Source organism: Phyllobates terribilis, unplaced genomic scaffold, assembly GCF_046119375.1.
Source record: "Phyllobates terribilis strain yellow unplaced genomic scaffold, ASM4611937v1 Scaffold_11__3_contigs__length_659146591, whole genome shotgun sequence".
Classification (NCBI taxonomy): Eukaryota; Metazoa; Chordata; class Amphibia; order Anura; family Dendrobatidae; genus Phyllobates; species Phyllobates terribilis.
In genome coordinates, this window is record NW_027362771.1 from 323,835,681 (window position 1) to 323,855,109 (window position 19,429).

At 44.4% G+C, this 19,429-nt stretch overlaps 1 protein-coding gene across 8 annotated transcripts in view; it reads left to right on the top strand.

The window, feature by feature from the left end:
* SHANK3 (SH3 and multiple ankyrin repeat domains 3) overlaps positions 1–19,429 on the top strand; it is a 422,681-nt gene that overhangs the window by 339,083 nt on the left and 64,169 nt on the right. For all 8 annotated transcript variants that reach the window (XM_073652618.1, XM_073652625.1, XM_073652619.1 and 5 more), the window contains 3 exons: positions 11,802–11,915; positions 12,138–12,213; positions 13,449–13,531. In XM_073652618.1, the coding sequence (XP_073508719.1) occupies positions 11,802–11,915; positions 12,138–12,213; positions 13,449–13,531 (273 nt within the window). The remainder of the gene's footprint in view (positions 1–11,801; positions 11,916–12,137; positions 12,214–13,448; positions 13,532–19,429) is intronic.

Here is a 19,429-nt window from a genome sequence, read left to right on the forward strand (position 1 = left end):
GGAGCGCCGAGTTTTTACTGTTTTTGACCGTTTTTTTCATGACCTTAAAAGGTAGCTGTTACCATGAAAATGCAGTACAATATGCAGGCACTATGTTGAGTAGATCGATATATACAGTAGTTTGTGGGAAAAGATCTGGTATAGCCCACATTTTAATATTTTAATCCCTTCGCAACCCTGGGATTTTGCGTTTTTGCATTTTAGTTTTTTGCTCCCTTGTTCCCAGAGCCATAGCGTTTTTATTTTTTGGTCAATATGGCCGTGTGAGGGCTTATTTTTTGCGGGACGAGTTGTACTTTTCAGCGCCATTACTAGTTTTACCATATCATGTACGGGAAAACGGGGAAAAAATTCCAAGTGCGGTGAAATTGCAAAAAAAGTGCAATAACACAGTTATTTTTTATTAATTTTTTTTACCACGTTCACTGAATGCTAAAACTGACCTGCCATTATTATTCTCCAGGTCATTACGAGTTTGTAGACACCAAACATGTATAGGTTCTTTTTTATTTAAGTGGTGAAAAAAAATTCCAAATTTTGCGGCGACCAAAAAACTTAATTCTGGCGTTTCGAATTTTTTTCTCTTTACGCTGTTTACCGATCGGATTAATTCTTTTTTTATATTGATAGATCGGGCGATTCTGAACGCGGCGATACCAAATATGTGTATCTAGGGGTTTTTTTTTTTTTTATTTTGAATGGGGCGAAAGGGGGGTGATTTAAACTTTTATATTTTTTTAAATTTTTTTTATATTTTTAAAAACTTTTTTTTTCACTTTTTGCTTGCTTCTATAGTCTCCATAGGAGACTAGAAGCAGCAACTGTCCGATCGCCTCTGCTACATACAGATGATCAGCAGATCACCTGTATGTAGCAGAAATGCTCCTGTGCTATGAGCTGCAGACCCAGGGTTGTCATGACCACCTATCGGTGACCCGTGATCACGTGACGGGGTCGCCGATGGGCGGGGTAAGTGACGCGCTTCCGGCGCGGCGCTGTTAAATGCCGCTGTCAGAGATTGACAGCGGCATTTAACATGTTAACAGCCGCGGGTGGATCGCGATTCCACCCGCGGCTTTTGCGGGCACATGTCAGCTGTAATAATCAGCTGACATGTGCCCGGTTCAGTGCGGGCTCACCGCCGGAGCCCTCACTGAACCGGGGGTTTACAGCCTGTGCGTACTAATACAGCACAGGCTGTAAAGGGGTTAAATTTGCTCTTTCCAGGATTTCCGTGTAAATCTCTGAAATATTTGATTGAGATGGAACCCCCAGCGGAAGATTCCGTATAATGAGGAAGATAGAGGCACTGTAGACGCCGTCTGGCCTATGATCCGACATTGTCCGCCACAGTTTTGTGCACTTCTGAAAAGAAGGACACCGCTGAACAGAGGCCAGACGGAGTCCAGAGTAACTCTGCTGCCTCATTATAGTGAATGGATCCCTCGGGGGTTTCATCTGAATCACGTCACTCTGAGATTTAGATGGAAACCCCTATATAAGTGCCCAGCGTAGAGCGCCGGATAAATGTGATCCAAAATGTTATGTAAAACAAAACTTTCAAATCGATCCACAAAAAAAGCAAGTCCCCACTCAGGTCCGTCATCTGTTAACGAAAATATAGGGGTCTTCCATGTTAATGGTGGTACAAAGTCTCTGGAAAAGCAAAATGGCTCCTCACCTCCCCCCAAAAAGAAATTCAGCAAATTCTGCACTTTCAAATCCAAATGCCCACCTCCCTTCTGAGCCCCAGTCTTCCGAAACCACATTTAGTGTCCACGTTTGGCATTTCTGTAGTGATGAGAGCCCACCTAATTTATGGGTGCATGTCTCCAGAAGCTTGAGCTGGGCATATCGTACTGGTCACTACAACGTACTGGTCACTACAACGTCAGTTTGCAATTTTCACCTCGGCAACATCCGCTGATGCTTGTTTCTGGAAAACATCCATGGAGTCAAATCATCACTACACCTGTAGATAAGTTCCCAATGGGGTATAATTTCCAAAATGTAGTCGCTAGAGGTGGGATTCTGCTCTTCTAGCATGTAGGGTCTCTGTATATGGAGTCCGCAAACTATTCTTGGAAAATCTGCGCTCCAGAAGGCAAATACCGCTCTGTTCCTCCCGAGTCTCACAGTGTGGCTAAGCAGTATTGCACATCCACATATGGGGTATTTTACATTCAGCAGAAATTGTGGGATGAATTTCGTTGCCATTTTTACCCATTTACCCTCGTGAAAATGTAAAATATTTGGCTAAAACTAAATTTTGGTGGTAAAAATGCAATTATTTTTTCTTCACTACCCAATGGTATAAAATTCCACCTGTGGTGTCAATATGATTACTGCACCCCTAACTGACCTTCATGACCAGGCCAAATTTTACAATTCTGACCAGTGTCACTTTCATTAATTCCTGTGAAGCACATGAAGAGTTAATAAACTTCTTCAATGTGGTTTTGAGCACCTTGAGGGGTGAAGTTTTTAGAAGGGTGTCACTTTTGGGTATTTTCTGTCCTATAGACCCCTCAAAGTCACTTCAAATGTGATGTGGTCCCTAAAAAAAATTTTTTTTTACATTTTGTTGGAAAAATTAGAAATCACTTTCAACCATTATAACTTCCTAACAAAAAAAATTATGTTTCAAAAATTGTGCTGATGTAAAGTAGACATGTGGGAAATGTTATTTATTAACTATTTTGTGTGACATAACTCTTTAGTTTAAGGGAATAAAAATGAAAAGTTTGAAAATTGCTAAATTTTCGCCAAATTTCAAATTTTTTCACAAATAAACGCAAGTCATATGAAACAAACTTTACCACTATCATGAAGTACAATATGTCACAAAAAAACATTCTCAGAATCAGGGGGATCCGTTGAAGCGTTCCAAAGTTATTACCTCATAAAGTGACACTGGTCAGAATTGTAAAATTTGGCCTGGTCATGAAGGTGAAAACAGGCTTGGGGGGTAAAGGGGTTAACAAGAAGTATCCAAATAAAAGCGTTTTTATTTACAGCATGTGTCCAGATATTGGGATAGTGGATTTTACTGTACGCTGCTGATTTTTTGGTCAAGGATCCAGGAGACAGAGGATAATTCAAAGTGGTTTATTGTCAACACGTTTCAAAGTTATCAGACGCCTTCTTCAGGCCACCCACGTGTACTAATGTAACAATAAACCACTTTGAATTATCCTCTGTCTCGTGCATCCTTGACTGGAAAATCAGCAGCGCAAAGTAAAATCCACTATCCCAATACCTTGACACTTTCTATATCTTTATGGGTGCTGCAGCAGCTGATATAAGGCGAACATAGTGGTTGTGGTTGGTGAGCACTTAGGTTCACTCTTACCATTCTGGTTTACCTGAATAAGACCCTGTTTGCGCTTTAAATTTTTTCTAGCATCATTTATTTAAAGCATGACATGCCGAAAAGAGACAAAAATATGTCATAAATACCAAAAAAAAATGCAGTCAAAAACCCGCACGTGATCTAAATTGGCTAATTGGTGCAGAAATGCTTCAGAACATCTGCCTCATCAAAAATGCATCAAATACTCATCATGGAACCTTAATGTAAGACTTCTTATGTCCAGTTGCTTACGATAATGCTGAACTGCTTTTCACAGCTCAGAGCAGCAGCTTAGACAATGTGGCTGCCCTTAAAGTCATGTAAAGAAACTAGAATAATATTCTGCATATAAAAATTACAAGTATATTAGAAAAAATCAACATATGTTGTAATTTGTAAAAAATAAATAAAATGCCCATTCTGCTCTAGGAACAAAATGATGAGACATGCTGAAATCCAATTTATCAGGAAAAGCGAGAAGGGTGGGCACTGCTACAAATATGTGTAATGGGGTGCTACAGTAGCCTGATAGGACTACAACAAAATAATACGAAGAGAAAGCACAGGCTATAGAAACCATGCACACCCACAATGTTCTATAAACAATCACAAATCTTTATTGAAATTTTTGTACAAGACCATCTACCACAATACATGAAATAAAAACATTTAAAAATAGGCAAAACATTGCTCTATGCAATATCAAAAATGGGGGGAAGAGATATCAATGTGTTCGTTACAAGTAATAACCCCCTTGAACCCGCAGGTAAATGAAGTGCTACTTATCAAATCCCATAGTGTAAAGCATGGTCTTTGAAAGATATCATAATAGCATGCCACATACTTTAATTAATCAATGGCAGAAAATACATGCGTGTATAATGTAAGGCATGATCATTAAGTATATCACAATAGCATACCTCATAATTTAATTTATCAATAACAGAAAGTGCATGCATGCATAATGATAGGCCAGGTAAACCTGGAAAACCATGTTAGAGGTTAAATTATATGTAGGGAATGAATTGGGATAGTTACCTGCCGGCACTAGGGACCCTACGCGTTGCACTGCTACACCGCAGTTTCGTCAGGGGTAAATAGTAAAGGAGCATGGATGCTCATAAGTACTGTGGCCTATTTGGCATAACCCCTTTCAGGTGAGGGTGGATACCCTCTTATAGTTAACTGCGTCCACATGGGACGCCAAGCAGCCACTTCCTACTCCGGATGCGTTCCACCTGAGTCACGTGGTGGAAAGCAAACCGGAAGTCACGTTACGTCATGTCCAGCTGTAAACACCGCCCCCCTCTCCCGTCATATGTTTCACATGGAGTTACCATTGGCGAGCTGTCGCAGCGAGACGGGACGTGTGCGTTCCAACTCAAGGTGGAACGCGAAAAAACGGAAGTAGCGCGTCCGCTACAAATAAGTACACCGATGAATGAAAAAAGGTGCTAAATATGTGAGTACCAAGGTAGAAATGATGAAAACTGGACCAGAAAGTAAAAAAGTATGGTCCATTAAGAATAAGAACCCCCATGTTCACACACAGACATATGGCCACATGAAACAAGTAACACAACTGCCAGCAATGGACTAAAGACAAGCAACATGAATACAAACATCACTGGACCAACAAATACAAGGCAACCATATAAACAGGACCACATGATTGTGTGGGATGACAATACTGGGGAGACAGCACAGAATCATTGCGAAGATGTAAGAACACCAGCTGTACATATAGTTACATATGTGCATCCAAAAATGTGCACATGTCAAACAGAGCTTGCCAAATTTCCGCTATTGATTGTATGATGCAAGGAATATATAAAAGAGATCAAACGGTTTTTGCACAAATCACCAAAAGAGACATGGGGGAACAATGCATAGAACTGTGTAGGCACCAATTGAATGGAAAAACCTCAAGGGGTCAATATCTAGGCCAAATAGCCAGTGAAGGAGAAGTCCTCATTTATGCCCGTCGGGGCCACTGAATGTAAAATAAAGATCCACCTGGACTCAGACCTCAACAGCATATGTTGTAATTTGTAAAAAATAAATAAAATTCCCGTTCTGCTCTAGGAACAAAATGATGAGACATGCTGAAATCCACCTGCTTGATCCTTTTCTTCCCCAACATTCTCTGTTAGGTGAGAGCTTACAGGCCTCCTATAAACATCCGGTGATCAGCCAGTCTCATGGAAATCTATGGATTTTTCCTACATTAATGACATGTCTACAGCCAGCTTAATTCTTGTGTCTTGTGAATTAAGTTTTTATGTAAAATACACTTTTCTATTTACAATGTTGTCTTTGGAATTAGCACAGTTCCTATGATATGGATAATTCTTGGACAATGAAACTTTGAACAATACTATTTTAGATTACAGCTGTCAACGTAGAAATGAATGTCCGCCAGTTGAATCTTTATGCTGCTTATCATGCCCTCATTGCCAACTTGTATCTTTTTCTTTCTGTCCACACTTTAGATTAACTGCGGTTATTTTTGGACTTGGCTAAAGCTGTAATGCTAATGGCTTTATTATAAAGCAGTCAGTAAACCCCCCAAAATCTGGAGAACAATAATGTAGAATAGCGGAGGGTGAGCGTATAAAAAGTGGTTCCCAAAATACAAGTTTTCCCCTATATATTAGATAGGAGACAACTTGCTGATCACTAGTGGTCCAACCATTTGGACATCTAGGGATCCCAATAACGGGGCTCTGAGCCCTGTCTTGAATGGAGCAGAGGTATAATGCTCAGCCTGCTCTCAATTCCCTGTCTATTTGAGAAAGTAGAATTGTCTGTAGGAACATTGGAGAATGGAGAGTATAAAAACTTGGCAGACACATGACAATGAATAGAGTGTAGACTGCGCATGTTCACCTCCACTCCATTCAAGGCAGGGCTTTTTGTGGGATTGCAGGGGGCCCGAGCTAACTTGCAATTTTGAGTATAGCCCTTCAAAATAAGAAACATGGGGCAGGGAGATAGTGTAGAAAGTTGGAAAATTTATAGTAGCCAACTTAAGGAGCATCAGTGTAACATGCATCATGTCATGAATGTAATTTATTGTTAGAAATCAGAAGAAGTGGAGCATGTGGGCAGCCTATTACTAATTATCCTAATGTATTTTACCATGATCAGGTGAGTAATTCTTAGAATGCTTGGTTCTTTAACTCTTAGGCTATGTGCCCACGATGCAGAAATGCTGCATATTTTTTCCGCTTCTCCCTGGCAGGAAAAAACACATGCGGTTTTTACATGTTTTTTTCCCGCCAGGTAGAAGCGTTTGTCAAGCGTTTTTCCCGCCAGGTAGAAGCGTTTGTCAAGTGTTTTTGCATGCATTTCTGCATTTAGCATCACTTGGAAAAGTGCTTGACAACTTGTTCACACTATATAAATCCATACAACCGGCATGGATTTATAGTAGTGTGACCAAGTTAGTTAAAAAAAAAAAAGAATAAGAATGGTAAAAAATAAAGATTATACTCACATTCCGATGTCCTCCCGGTGTTTTCTCTGCTGCGTCCGGTGTCTTGGGCGGCTCGCGGTGGTGTGAAGGACCTGCGGTGACGTCATTGAGTCATGTGACAGGTCTACTGTTTTCTCTACAAAGAGAGAAACAGTTAAACACTCTCTACAAAGAAGCAGCACTATATCTGTGTGTCTATCTGCTTTAGTTTCACTCCAGCTGATAATTTATCTTTGCTGAGGGAAGATTTGGGCAATGAAATCATAGTAAATGATTAGTGTAGAAGGCACAGGGGAGAAGGAAATAATTTTGATAAGTGGGGTAACAGTATTTTTCTCTAATAAGATTTATTGCAGAGTATCTTATCTTCGCATGCACCATTGATTTATGGAAAAAAAATTGAAACAAGTTTTAATCTTTAAATTGAAGTTGAAGAGTTAATAAATTGCAATGTGTGCTGTGGTCCCAACTCTGTAACTGTATATAATAATATAAAACGGACTATACAAGTCAACAAAATTCCTACTTGCTAACTGATGATCTGGAGTTCCAGTTGTCCAAAATGTTCATTAATATACCGTATCCATACTGAAGAGTGTCTCAACACACTCACTTGTTTTCCTGCTGCAGATTTGTGGTGTCAGTTCAAATGATCTGGAATTTAAAGGGGCGGAGGTAACATTACGTGTCCAAATGCTCCCTATAAAGAGACTCTCAATGTGGCTTGGAAAACTCTCAGTATAGCTTGGAAAAGTCGATCCTGTATCTCCAAATGTTTGAGCGGCGCTCCGGCCATCAACACCACAACAAACTGAAAGTTACTGAGCAAACTGCTCCATGATTCATGATGTCACCAAACTACTTAAAGGTCCATACAGCAAAAGGAAGCCAATGGTCCTATTGGCATAGGTTCGGCAGATCCCTTGCTCGTTTCAGCTGTGGTATACACACCTGGGTGGGAGTGCCGGGTTTTTACTGTTTTTGACAGTTTTTTTCACGAAGTTAAAGAGTACTTGTCACCATGAAAATGCAGTCCAATCTGCAACCACCACATTGACTAATTAGATGGATACAGTACAGACCAAAAGTTTGGACGCACCTTCTCATTTAAAGATTTTTCTGTATTTTCATGACTATGAAAATTGTACATTCACACTGAAGGCATCAAAACTATGAATTAACACATGTGGAATTATATACTTAACAAAAAAGTGTGAAACAACTGAAAATATGTCTTATATTCTAGGTTCTTCAAAGTAGCCACCTTTTGCTTTGATGACTGCTTTGCATACTCTTGGCATTCTCTTGATGAGCTTCAAGAGGTAGTCACCGGAAATGGTCTCCCAACAATCTTGAAGGAGTTCCCAGAGATGCCTAGCACTTGTTGGCCCTTTTGCCTTCACTCTGCGGTCCAGCTCACTTCAAACCATCTCGATTGGGTTCAGGTCTGGTGACTGTGGAGGCCAGGTCATTTGGCGTAGCACCCCATCACTCTCCTTCTTGGTCAAATAGCCGTTACACAGCCTGGAGGTGTGTTTGGGGTCATTGTCCTGTTGAAAAATAAATGATGGTCCAACTAAACGCAAACTGGATGGAATAGCATGCCGCTGCAAGATGCTGTGGTAGCCATGCTGGTTCAGTATGCCTTCAGTTTTGAATAAATCCCCAACAGTGTAACCAGCAAAGCACCCCCACACCATCACACCTCCTCCTCCATGCTTCACTGTGGGAACCAGGCATGTAGAGTCCATCCGTTCACCTTTTCTGCTTCGCACAAAGACACGGTGGTTGGAAGCAAAGATCTCAAAGTTGGACTCATCAGACCAAAGCAAAGATTTCCACTGGTCTAATGACCATTCCTTGTGTTCTTTAGCCCAAACAAGTTTCTTCTGCTTGTTGCCTGTCCTTAGCAGTGGTTTCCTAGCAGCTATTTTACCATGAAGGCCTGCTGCACAAAGTCTCCTCTTAACAGTTGTTGAAGAGATGTGTCTGCTGCTAGAACTCTGTGTGGCATTGACCTGGTCTCTAATCTGAGCTGCTGTTAACCTGTGATTTCTGAGGCTGGTGACTCGGATAAACTTATCCTCAGAAGCAGAGGTGACTCTTAGTCTTCCTTTCCTGGGGCGATCCTCATGTGAGCCAGTTTCTTTGTAGCACTTGATGGTTTTTGCAGCTGCACTTGGGGACACTTTCAAAGTTTGCCCAATTTCTCGGACTGACCTTCATTTCTTAAAGTAATGATGGCCACTCATTTTTCTTTACTTAGCTGCTTTTTTCTTGCCATAATACAAATTCTAACAGTCTATTCAGTAGGACTATCAGCTGTGTATCCACCTGACTTCTGTACAACACAACTGATGGTCCCAACCCCATTTATAAGGCAAGAAATCCCACTTATTAAATCTGACAGGGCAAACCTGTGAAGTGAAAACCATTTCCGGTGACTACCTCTTGAAGCTCATCAAGAGAATGCCAAGAGTGTGCAAAGCAGTTATCAAAGCAAAAGGTGGCTACTTTGAAGAACCTAGAATATAAGACATATTTTCAGTTGTTTCACACTTTTTTGTTAAGTATATAATTCCACATGTGTTAATTCATAGTTTTGATGCCTTTAGTGTGAATGTACAATTTTCAAAGTCATGAAAATACAGAAAAATCTTTAAATGAGAAGGTGTGTCCAAACTTTTGGTCTGTACTGTATATAGTTTGTGGGAAAAGATTTGGTATAACCTGCATTTTAATCATTTAATCCTTCTGGGGTTTTTGGTCCAGTGGGCGGTCCTATCAGTGACTGACAGCTTTTTTTGTATCAGTGTGCATATAGAGGTAGCTGTCAGTCACTGATAGGGCCGCCCATTGGACCAAAAACCCCAGAAGGAGCAGAGGATTAAACGATTAAATACAGTAATCTGAATCTTTTCTAATATAAGTATATATCAATCTGATCAGCTCCCTCTGCTCTATAACATGGTTCCTTTAGATTGGACTGCATTTTCATGGTGACAGGTTCCCTTCAATCTATATTTTGAATATAGAATAGAAGCTTATACGGAGTTATCAATGGAGACATCCCTAGTGAATTTATTGGCAACATTCATTGTTAGGTCTTATAAATTATAGTTAAAAAATATAAAAATGAGCCATTACTTAAAACTACTCACCTATACATTTTTCCCTGGTGAACCTTGTTGTCTCATCTTGTATTAGTAATTAATGTCAGTGTATAGAAATATTCTGGTTTACATCTAGAAGCTGAAAACCTGTCCAGACCTAAAACTAATATATATAACCATTAAATTATCTTTTCCCAATGTATGATGTATGCTGTTTAATGTACTTGTGTAGCTTTGGCACCTTTGCATGATGTGCAGTTAGCTGGCATATTAAGTGCAGGATTATCATGTTTTTGATAATGTTGTGGGAGTGAAAAAGAAGTGTTATAGTTTTTCTAAATTTTACATCACAAGTAATATTGAAGTGTTCTAGTGCCTTACAGTCAGTTCTGGAAATGAAGGGCATAGGAGGAGGCGCAAGATTATTTTTTTTTTACATAATTTTTTTCTGCTTTCAGTTCAAACCTAAATCCCCGTTCCAGAATGCCTAATCCATTTGTTTTATTCCGCTATGCATGTGACTTTAAGATATCCTTTCCCCTACTCTCCTGTTTCCTTTATTGTCCTAGCCTTCCCCTTCCAGTTTATATCACCCAAACAGTATATTGCTTAAAGGGGTTGTCCATCTTTGGTGGAATTTTCGTCAAGCATTGCAGCTTTCTGAATCCTAACACCGTGTAGTATACACACTGTTAGGATTCAGCCACACCTGCTGGTTCTAGCAGTCGTCATATCAGGGCAAGTATGCAAATTGAATAGTCACCTGTCGACTAGATTCTTATCTGCTTTTCTCAACAGAACATTGAGAGAATTGGATGAGAATTTAGTTGGCAGATGGTCACATGTAGGAGATGTCATAAAGCAGTAGCAGAGTGGTACCCACATTACGATGTATCTGTGACACCACCAATATATTCCTATATAACCTATATACTTTATCTTACCTCCTGAAAGATAGGCATCTGGTGGCCAATTGTCTAGATACACCTTTCGAAAATTAATATTTTCTTACCGCTGGTAAACCCTACTAACTAGTAGCATCAATGTTGTACTTAAAGTTGAAACCCTAGGATACTACTTACAGATTTTATAAAAACCGTAAGACAAACAATCTTTAATTTGTATCTATCCTAATTTATTCTTTGTTTGTCTTTTTATCATTTTTTGTTCCCTTAATTGAACATGATGTTCATTTTACTGTCGATTAAAATAATTATTTGATACTAAATGTCACTAGATATTATAATACAATTATTATGTAATAATGACTGTACAGTATAAAGGTAAAAGTTAATGTGTCTTGGAAAACTGTGTATGATATATTTAAAGAAAATGTCACATCTTCTGTCTTCAGGAGAGCCCCCTCCCCTGACTCCTGGCTTCCTGCTTGCTGAGAGGTGGGCTGAGTGCCCCTGAGGATTGGCAGTTTTAGACCAGTGGCATAGCAGTGCCGCTGGCCCAAACTGTGCGATCTCTCATGATGCAAGCTGATGCAGCTTTGTCTCTACCACATCAGCGGAGCTCAAGGCACTGAAGCTGGCCGGATCCAGCATCAGAGCAGAGCTTCCAAGCTGTATAGAAAAGAGCTTGTAAGTGCTGCATTACTTGCCTAGGAGACTGGCCACGTCCGATAAACTGCAGCGATAGCTGGTAAAGTAGGCAACGAGCAGTAAATATAATTTAAAATCTCTTAATGCTGGAGAACAGAGAAAGTTACTAACTAAATTTCCGGTACAGTATTTTCTATTACGATTATATCCTGTGTCCATCAATAAACCCGAGAGTTGTCCCTTTAACTGTGGGCTCACGTACGTGTATTATTTTTGTCTCATTTTTTTTACTGTTTTTCTATTTGCAGTGCTGAGTATTGGTGAAGGCGGATTTTGGGAAGGATCAGTAAAGGGTCGGAGTGGATGGTTTCCAGCAGACTGTGTGGAGGAAGTGCAGATGAGGCAGCCAGATCCGCGTCAAGGTATGAGAAATACAGTGGTATCCTTTAGGGAGAGCTCATGAGACCTGTATAGAAAATTCTATCCATGGGCATTTATTGATGGATGATTTTACATTCATTTCCTAATAATTTTAGTATAAACTTTCAGCTTATATTGTATTTATCAGTAAGTGCTTCAAGGCTGTACAATAACATGTTCTAGGACTTCATTGTGTCTCACACATAGACGGCTCTGTCTTTTAGAAACTCGTGAAGACCGGACAAAGCGTCTGTTCAGACATTACACAGTTGGATCCTATGACTCCTTCACTTCTCATAGGTAAAATCAGTTTACCATACAGTTATTCTCAGTTTTCAAAATCCACAGAAAAATGATTAAAGGTGGATTTACAACTGATGACTAGTGGCACTAAACGACCGCCGATCAACTACTTGTTTACTGATCAGCGGTCATTTAATATCCTGTTTACACATGGCAACCCGGTTTCAGATGCTCACTGAATAATCAGTAATAGATTAATTGGTGTGCATAGGCTGCCATTGTTCTCAGCAGCATAGGTTCTATGTACACAGGCGGACCCGGCATCAGATGCACACTGAATAGTAAGTAATTGATTAATTGCTGTGCATAGGCTGCCATTGTTCTCGGCAGCACAGGTTCTGTGTACACAGGGCGACCCGTCTTCAGATGCACACTGAATAATCAGTAATAGATTAATTGTTGTACATAGGCTGCCATTGTTCTCGGCAGCACAGGTCCTGTGTACACAGCGCGATGCACTGCAGAGATCAATGATCTTTTGTACAGCACCAATCTCATTTCACCCGATAAATGAGTGTTTTGCTCATTTAGACTGCAAGATTACCATGGAACGAGAGTTACTAGGAAGTCTCTTTCACGATAATCTTGCAGTCCACATTTGACGGGTAAGAAGTCCTGCTGAAAGTGACTGATTGGGCCATTTAATACATATGGACTTCTAGTGAATTGAAAGTAACATAGTAACATAGTTTTTAAGGTTGAAGGAAGACTAAGTCCATCTAGTTCAACCCATAGCCTAACTTGTTGATCCAGAGGAAGGCAAAAAAAACCATGTGGCAAACACTAAGCTCCACATTGGGGAAAAAAATTCCTTCCCGACTCCATACGACAATAAGACTAGTTCCCTGGATCAACGCCCTATCAAGGAATCTAGTATTTATAACCTGTAATATTATACTGTTCAAGAAAGGCATCCATGCCCTTCTTAAATTTTAATAGTGAATCACTCATTACAACATCATGCGGCAGAGAGTTTCATAGTCTCACTGCTCTTACAGTAAAGAATCCGCGTCTGTGATTATGATTAAACCTTCTTTTCCTCCAAGTAGTAGAGCTCACCAATATTATGATAGTGATTTCACTTTGGTTTTGTAAATTGTGACTGGATTAGCATCAGAGTTTATGCACAATGCTCGGATTTGTAGCAAGATGGAGACTTTTCTGATATACAGTACACAAGCTTCTCTTTTGCTTTTTTTCATGGTTTTGATCTGTCATGTGAATTTTTGCAGTGATTATGTCATCCAGGAGAAGGTTGCACGACTGCAGAAGAGGGAACTGGAGGGATTTGGTTTTGTCTTAAGAGGAGCAAAAGGTATGTCCACATAGCGAATTATACTACATAAAAGATTGTAGCTGTAGCATTACGATATGAAAGCCTTATATACTGGGTAAAATAGCTGGGATAGGTTCTTAAGATGAGGAAATCAGTGGCCAGCACCTTTAGAACAGTTTGCCAAGGCGGAAAGAACAAATCTAGTTTTCTCCTTTGATATCACTAGTCTCAGCCACCACTAGGCCTGTGCCAAAATCCAATCTGCCTGCTTAGTACATTTCTCTTAACAGGTTCCCATTAACAGCAATAGGAGTCAATTTCTGTCTTTCTTCCTCACAGCTTTATTCAATGTAAGTCTGCGTTGCTATGATGAGTATTTGGTGAGTTTTTGATGTTGCAGGTTTTCGGCAGCATTTCTGCCTCTATTTTGTTTTGTTTTTTCCATTGCGTGTTTTTGTTGCTTTTTTGATTCTTCAGTCTTTTTTGGTATCTCATGTTTTAAATAAAGCTGCGTTGTTTTGTATAGTTCCTGGTATTTGGCTTTGACAAACCCTTATTGATACAGTCATGTGCACATTACATGAGTTTTTTCATGAGTTTCCACAGTGGAAATGCACTAAAAACGCATAAGTACTTTCTACCTGCAGATTTTACGCACCTAATGCAATTCTATGGAGAAAATCTGCGCTTAAACCTCCCAAGAGAAAATTACATGTTGCAGATTTGAAACACACACCGCAAGTCAATTTACGCTGCTTGAAAAAATTGCATAGTGGGCATGAGATTTTTATACATCCCATCCACCTTGCTGGTGTAGCACCCTGAGGATTCGGCTGCTACAGGGGTATTGCACCTCAACCCAGAGGTGTGATATTCCACTCCCGAGTAAGGAAGGAGTGTGGAACTGAGCTCGGTAGGCTGCATGCACTACATACATCCCATTTCCGAGGAGCAGACCGACGGTACTCCCACTTAGAAATGTGCAGGTACGACCGAGTCTGTTCCTGGCTGGAGTGGGAGGGGGGTGGTACATCCCAAGTAGTGTAGGGGCAGATAGGGGGAGCAGCCTGGGTAAAGATAGGAGCTCATTGGGTGCTGGTCACCTGAGCTCACACATAGAGGGTGTATATAAGGTGGGCACCAACTAAGAACAGGGTCAGTTGCAGAGAGGAAGTCAGCGAGCAGAGGGGAAGAAAGACCCAGAGTGAGAGAGGAGAAGAGAGAGAGAGACCCAGAGGGGGAAACAGCAGAAAAGGACTCCAAGGACCCAACTTAAATCCCCGGGTGAAGAGTCGGCACAGGGTACCGGAACCCAAGCTGGTGGGGGCAAAAACACACCCCAGCCAGAGACCGGAGACCGTGGGCAGCGTTTGTCACGGTCACCCACCACATCCACCACGAAGGCATACCACGTGGAGGGTCAGGGAACCCGAGGCCAAGGGTCTCCCAACAGAAGGCCCGAGGGAGCTGGACCTGGGTGGATCAATAGTGGGGACGGCCAGAGAACGGACAGAAGGAGAGCTCAGGGTCACGCTCCGGACTTATTTGGGGGTTGGCTGGATCCAGAACCTGGTGGACGCAGCACGGCTCGGGAGGTCACTCGAAGCTGGAGTGACCAGAACATCAGCAGTGAGTAAACATCCTAAACTGCATAACCCGACTCTGTCTCTGATTGCCGTCTACACTGCATCACCACAACCCCCATCCTCTGCACCTGATCCCCCTGAGGCCATACCCCACCCGTTGGGGGTTATATCATCAAAGCTGCACCTACACCATCAGCCTCAGCGGACCCTGCTGCAGCGGCGGCCACAGTGACCGCAACACAACGGGTGGCGTAGTCGACATTAAGAACTTAGCAACATCTGTAGGACTGCCACATACAACTCAGTTTGACACCCTGGGCACGGACCGGGTCACAGCCACTCGGAAGACTACAACTCCCATCTGATCCGGCTCCGGATATTCCCCCTAAAGAATATGGCCCAGGGGGCGCGTCAACTTTGGCGTAGTCGGCAGGATTACGTGCCCACAACAACCGGGTACTGCGTGCCTGAAAGAAAGAACGAGTTTACCTCAAAAAGAAGTCTCCTGCCGGTTCCGGAGGGTCCCGCCATCGGACCCCATCACCAGTCGATTCCCGCCGGGTGTCCGCCATTAACAACTTTTTCCCGCCATCTGCAGAGTTTCCCGCCACTGGGAAGCGATTCCCGCCATTTCCAAAGGTTTCCCGCCTTGGAAGAGCGGACGCCATTATGGGCGTGCCAGAGGGTGGCGAGAGGCCACCTCCCATCGTGGGCCAGGACCGAAAATGGCGCCAAAAGTGGAAACCGCCCCCACCAACAGAGACTGTGATGCTAGAGGTGTCTGTCAGCGTGAAAGAACCGCCCCTGGAGCTGACAGTCACCCAGTGGCCCCGGGACCGCCCTCGAAGTGGGAGGAGACGAAAGAAAAGAACGAAGATGGGTGCCGCCTGGAGCAGTCTGGAGCGAGCGCACCCGGAGGCAGGAAGCCTGGAAAGGGGTAGCAGAGAAGCTCACCCGGAGATGGCGAGAGAGCAGAGCAGCACCGGCCCGCTGGCCAGGAGCCTGCTGGAAGAAGAGCAGAGCAGCACCGACCCGTTGGTCAGGAGCCTGCTAGAAACCACGACCCCACTAGGCCTAGTGGAGGTCCTTGCACAGCTCCCCCAAGACCGGGGGTGTGCACAGACTGCCCTGGAGGGCCTCGCACGGAGGATGGCCCGGGTACAGCGAGAGACATTGGCGGAGTGGAGCCGAGAGATGGCCCAGCAAACCAAGACCCGGAGCACGCCAGCCAAGATGAGGAGACAGACCGCCTCTGAGGACGGCGCGGGAGGACCCAAGGCCGGAGACGGCGCCGAGAAGGGAGCCGAACGCATGGAGGCAGGTAAAGGGGACGTCTATACCCCAAATCAGGACACCGCTTGCCTGCCCCAGCTCCCCGTCGCAGAGCCCGAAAGTCCCCCTGCTGTGCCCGAAAACGCCATGTCACCGACGCAGACTAGGCCCCAACCGGAAGCCGCCGCCGCGACCCCTGTGACGTCATGCGCACCGACCCCGAGCGTGGCAAAACAGGAAGTAACACCAGCCTGGTCGCAGGGCCTAGAATTCCCGGGCGTCGCATCACCAACAGCGCCCCCTACCTCCGCGGAGCCTCCGGCCTGGCCGCAAGGCCAGGTAGCCCAGGGCGCCGCCGTCCTAACGGTGCCCTTCACCTTCCAGGTGCCCCAGGCCTGGCCGCAAGGCCTGGGCAACCCGGGCGCCACCACCACCGCGCCCGCACCCGTAAAACCAAGGGTGCCGCGTCTGGGAGAGGACTTGTTTGCCCAGCACACGTGGCCGGACGGGCAGCCTTTCATCTGGCCCCAGAGGTATTATGAACTGGAGCACCAGAGGAGAGTTGGGGCCATGTGTGCACCCCTGATTCCGGCTCCGAAGCCCGTGATAAGGATCTCGCCCCCGCTTGAAGAGGCCCAATTTGAGTGGGACCCCACCGGAGAAGACCTAATGGGGTTCACTCAGGAAACCAGGGCAGCTGCAGCGGAGCGTGCTGAGTGTTGCCGACAGCAGCTCGAAGAGTTTGCGAGGGAGCGGAGAGAGAGGCGGGTCCGGGAACAACAGGCCCAAATAAGGAGCGCCGAGCAGAAGAGCCGAACCAGGAGGGACCCCCGTGCAGCGCACAGTCCCCGTACCACCGGGACTGTAATAAAGTTTAACCTGCAGCATGGGTGGGGCTTCATCAGAGACAACAACACCCCCGGCGACGTCTTTGTCACGCGCAGAGACGTGGAGTCCCATCTGCCGGAGGGGCACAGAGGTCGTGACCTTTACATCGGGGACGAGGTCACCTTTACCCGGCACAAGTGTGCCAAAGGACCTTACGCCCTCCATGTGCATCGCCTGACAGAGGAGGAGCTGCGATGTGAGGAGGAAGAGCAAGAGGATCCGGACGGGTCTGAAGCTGAGATCCCCAAAGAAGGAGCAGAAGGAAGACGTTGTTGGGTACAGCGGAGCAGGTGCTGTAAATAGTTACCCGATCGGGGTATAAAGAAACTGTTACTGCAAATATAGTCCCCGTTGGGACCAGCTGAGTGAACTGTTTACCCGTTTACCCTTAATTCCACAGGCTGAGGACTGTGAGCAGCCATTCCCTTTCCCTCCTTAACTGGCCGAGGACTGAGAGCGGCCATACCCTTGTACATAGTTGCGCTTCCTAAAGCGCCCCCTACCGGTTTTATAGGAAAACCATGTTTTCTAGAAAGACTGTCGCACTGTACCCGGTCACACGTTGCACAGTGACCGGAGGAGGAGCCAGAGGCGACGAGAAAGTTTTATATATATAATGTTTTATATATTTTATATGTTTATGCAAAAATTTGTATGTTTTTGGTGTTTATGTCTTACAGCCCGAGGACGTGCTGTGATTTACCAGGGGGGAATGTAGCACCCTGAGGATTCGGCTGCTACAGGGGTATTGCACCTCAACCCAGAGGTGTGATATTCCACTCCCGAGTAAGGAAGGAGTGTGGAACTGAGCTCGGTAGGCTGCATGCACTACATACATCCCATTTCCGAGGAGCAGACCGACGGTACTCCCACTTAGAAATGTGCAGGTACGACCGAGTCTGTTCCTGGCTGGAGTGGGAGGGGGGTGGTACATCCCAAGTAGTGTAGGGGCAGATAGGGGGAGCAGCCTGGGTAAAGATAGGAGCTCATTGGGTGCTGGTCACCTGAGCTCACACATAGAGGGTGTATATAAGGTGGGCACCAACTAAGAACAGGGTCAGTTGCAGAGAGGAAGTCAGCGAGCAGAGGGGAAGAAAGACCCAGAGTGAGAGAGGAGAAGAGAGAGAGAGACCCAGAGGGGGAAACAGCAGAAAAGGACTCCAAGAACCCAACTTAAATCCCCGGGTGAAGAGTTGGCACAGGGTACCGGAACCCAAGCTGGTGGGGGCAAAAACACACCCCAGCCAGAGACCGGAGACCGTGGGCAGCGTTTGTCACGGTCACCCACCACATCCACCACGAAGGCATACCACGTGGAGGGTCAGGGAACCCGAGGCCAAGGGTCTCCCAACAGAAGGCCCGAGGGAGCTGGACCTGGGTGGATCAATAGTGGGGACGGCCAGAGAACGGACAGAAGGAGAGCTCAGGGTCACGCTCCGGACTTATTTGGGGGTTGGCTGGATCCAGAACCTGGTGGACGCAGCACGGCTCGGGAGGTCACTCGAAGCTGGAGTGACCAGAACATCAGCAGTGAGTAAACATCCTAAACTGCATAACCCGACTCTGTCTCTGATTGCCGTCTACACTGCATCACCACAACCCCCATCCTCTGCACCTGATCCCCCTGAGGCCATACCCCACCCGTTGGGGGTTATATCATCAAAGCTGCACCTACACCATCAGCCTCAGCGGACCCTGCTGCAGCGGCGGCCACAGTGACCGCAACACAACGGGTGGCGTAGTCGACATTAAGAACTTAGCAACATCTGTAGGACTGCCACATACAACTCAGTTTGACACCCTGGGCACGGACCGGGTCACAGCCACTCGGAAGACTACAACTCCCATCTGATCCGGCTCCGGATATTCCCCCTAAAGAATATGGCCCAGGGGGCGCGTCACTGGCACTGTAAGACACTGCGTTTTTGAACCAGCAAAAATATGCAGCGTCATGAACTCACCAAAAACTCATTATGGGAACTTAACACAAATGCACTGTTTTTTTTACTATGGAGAGCACTCTATAGCCCACATTGAATCAAAGGCATACAGTATGGGCCCATCAACCACATAATAATAATTTAACTATAAATTATTACCATATACAGTACAGACCAAAAGTTTGGACACACCTTCTCATTTAAAGATTTTTCTGTATTTTCATGACTATGAAAATTGTACATTCACACTG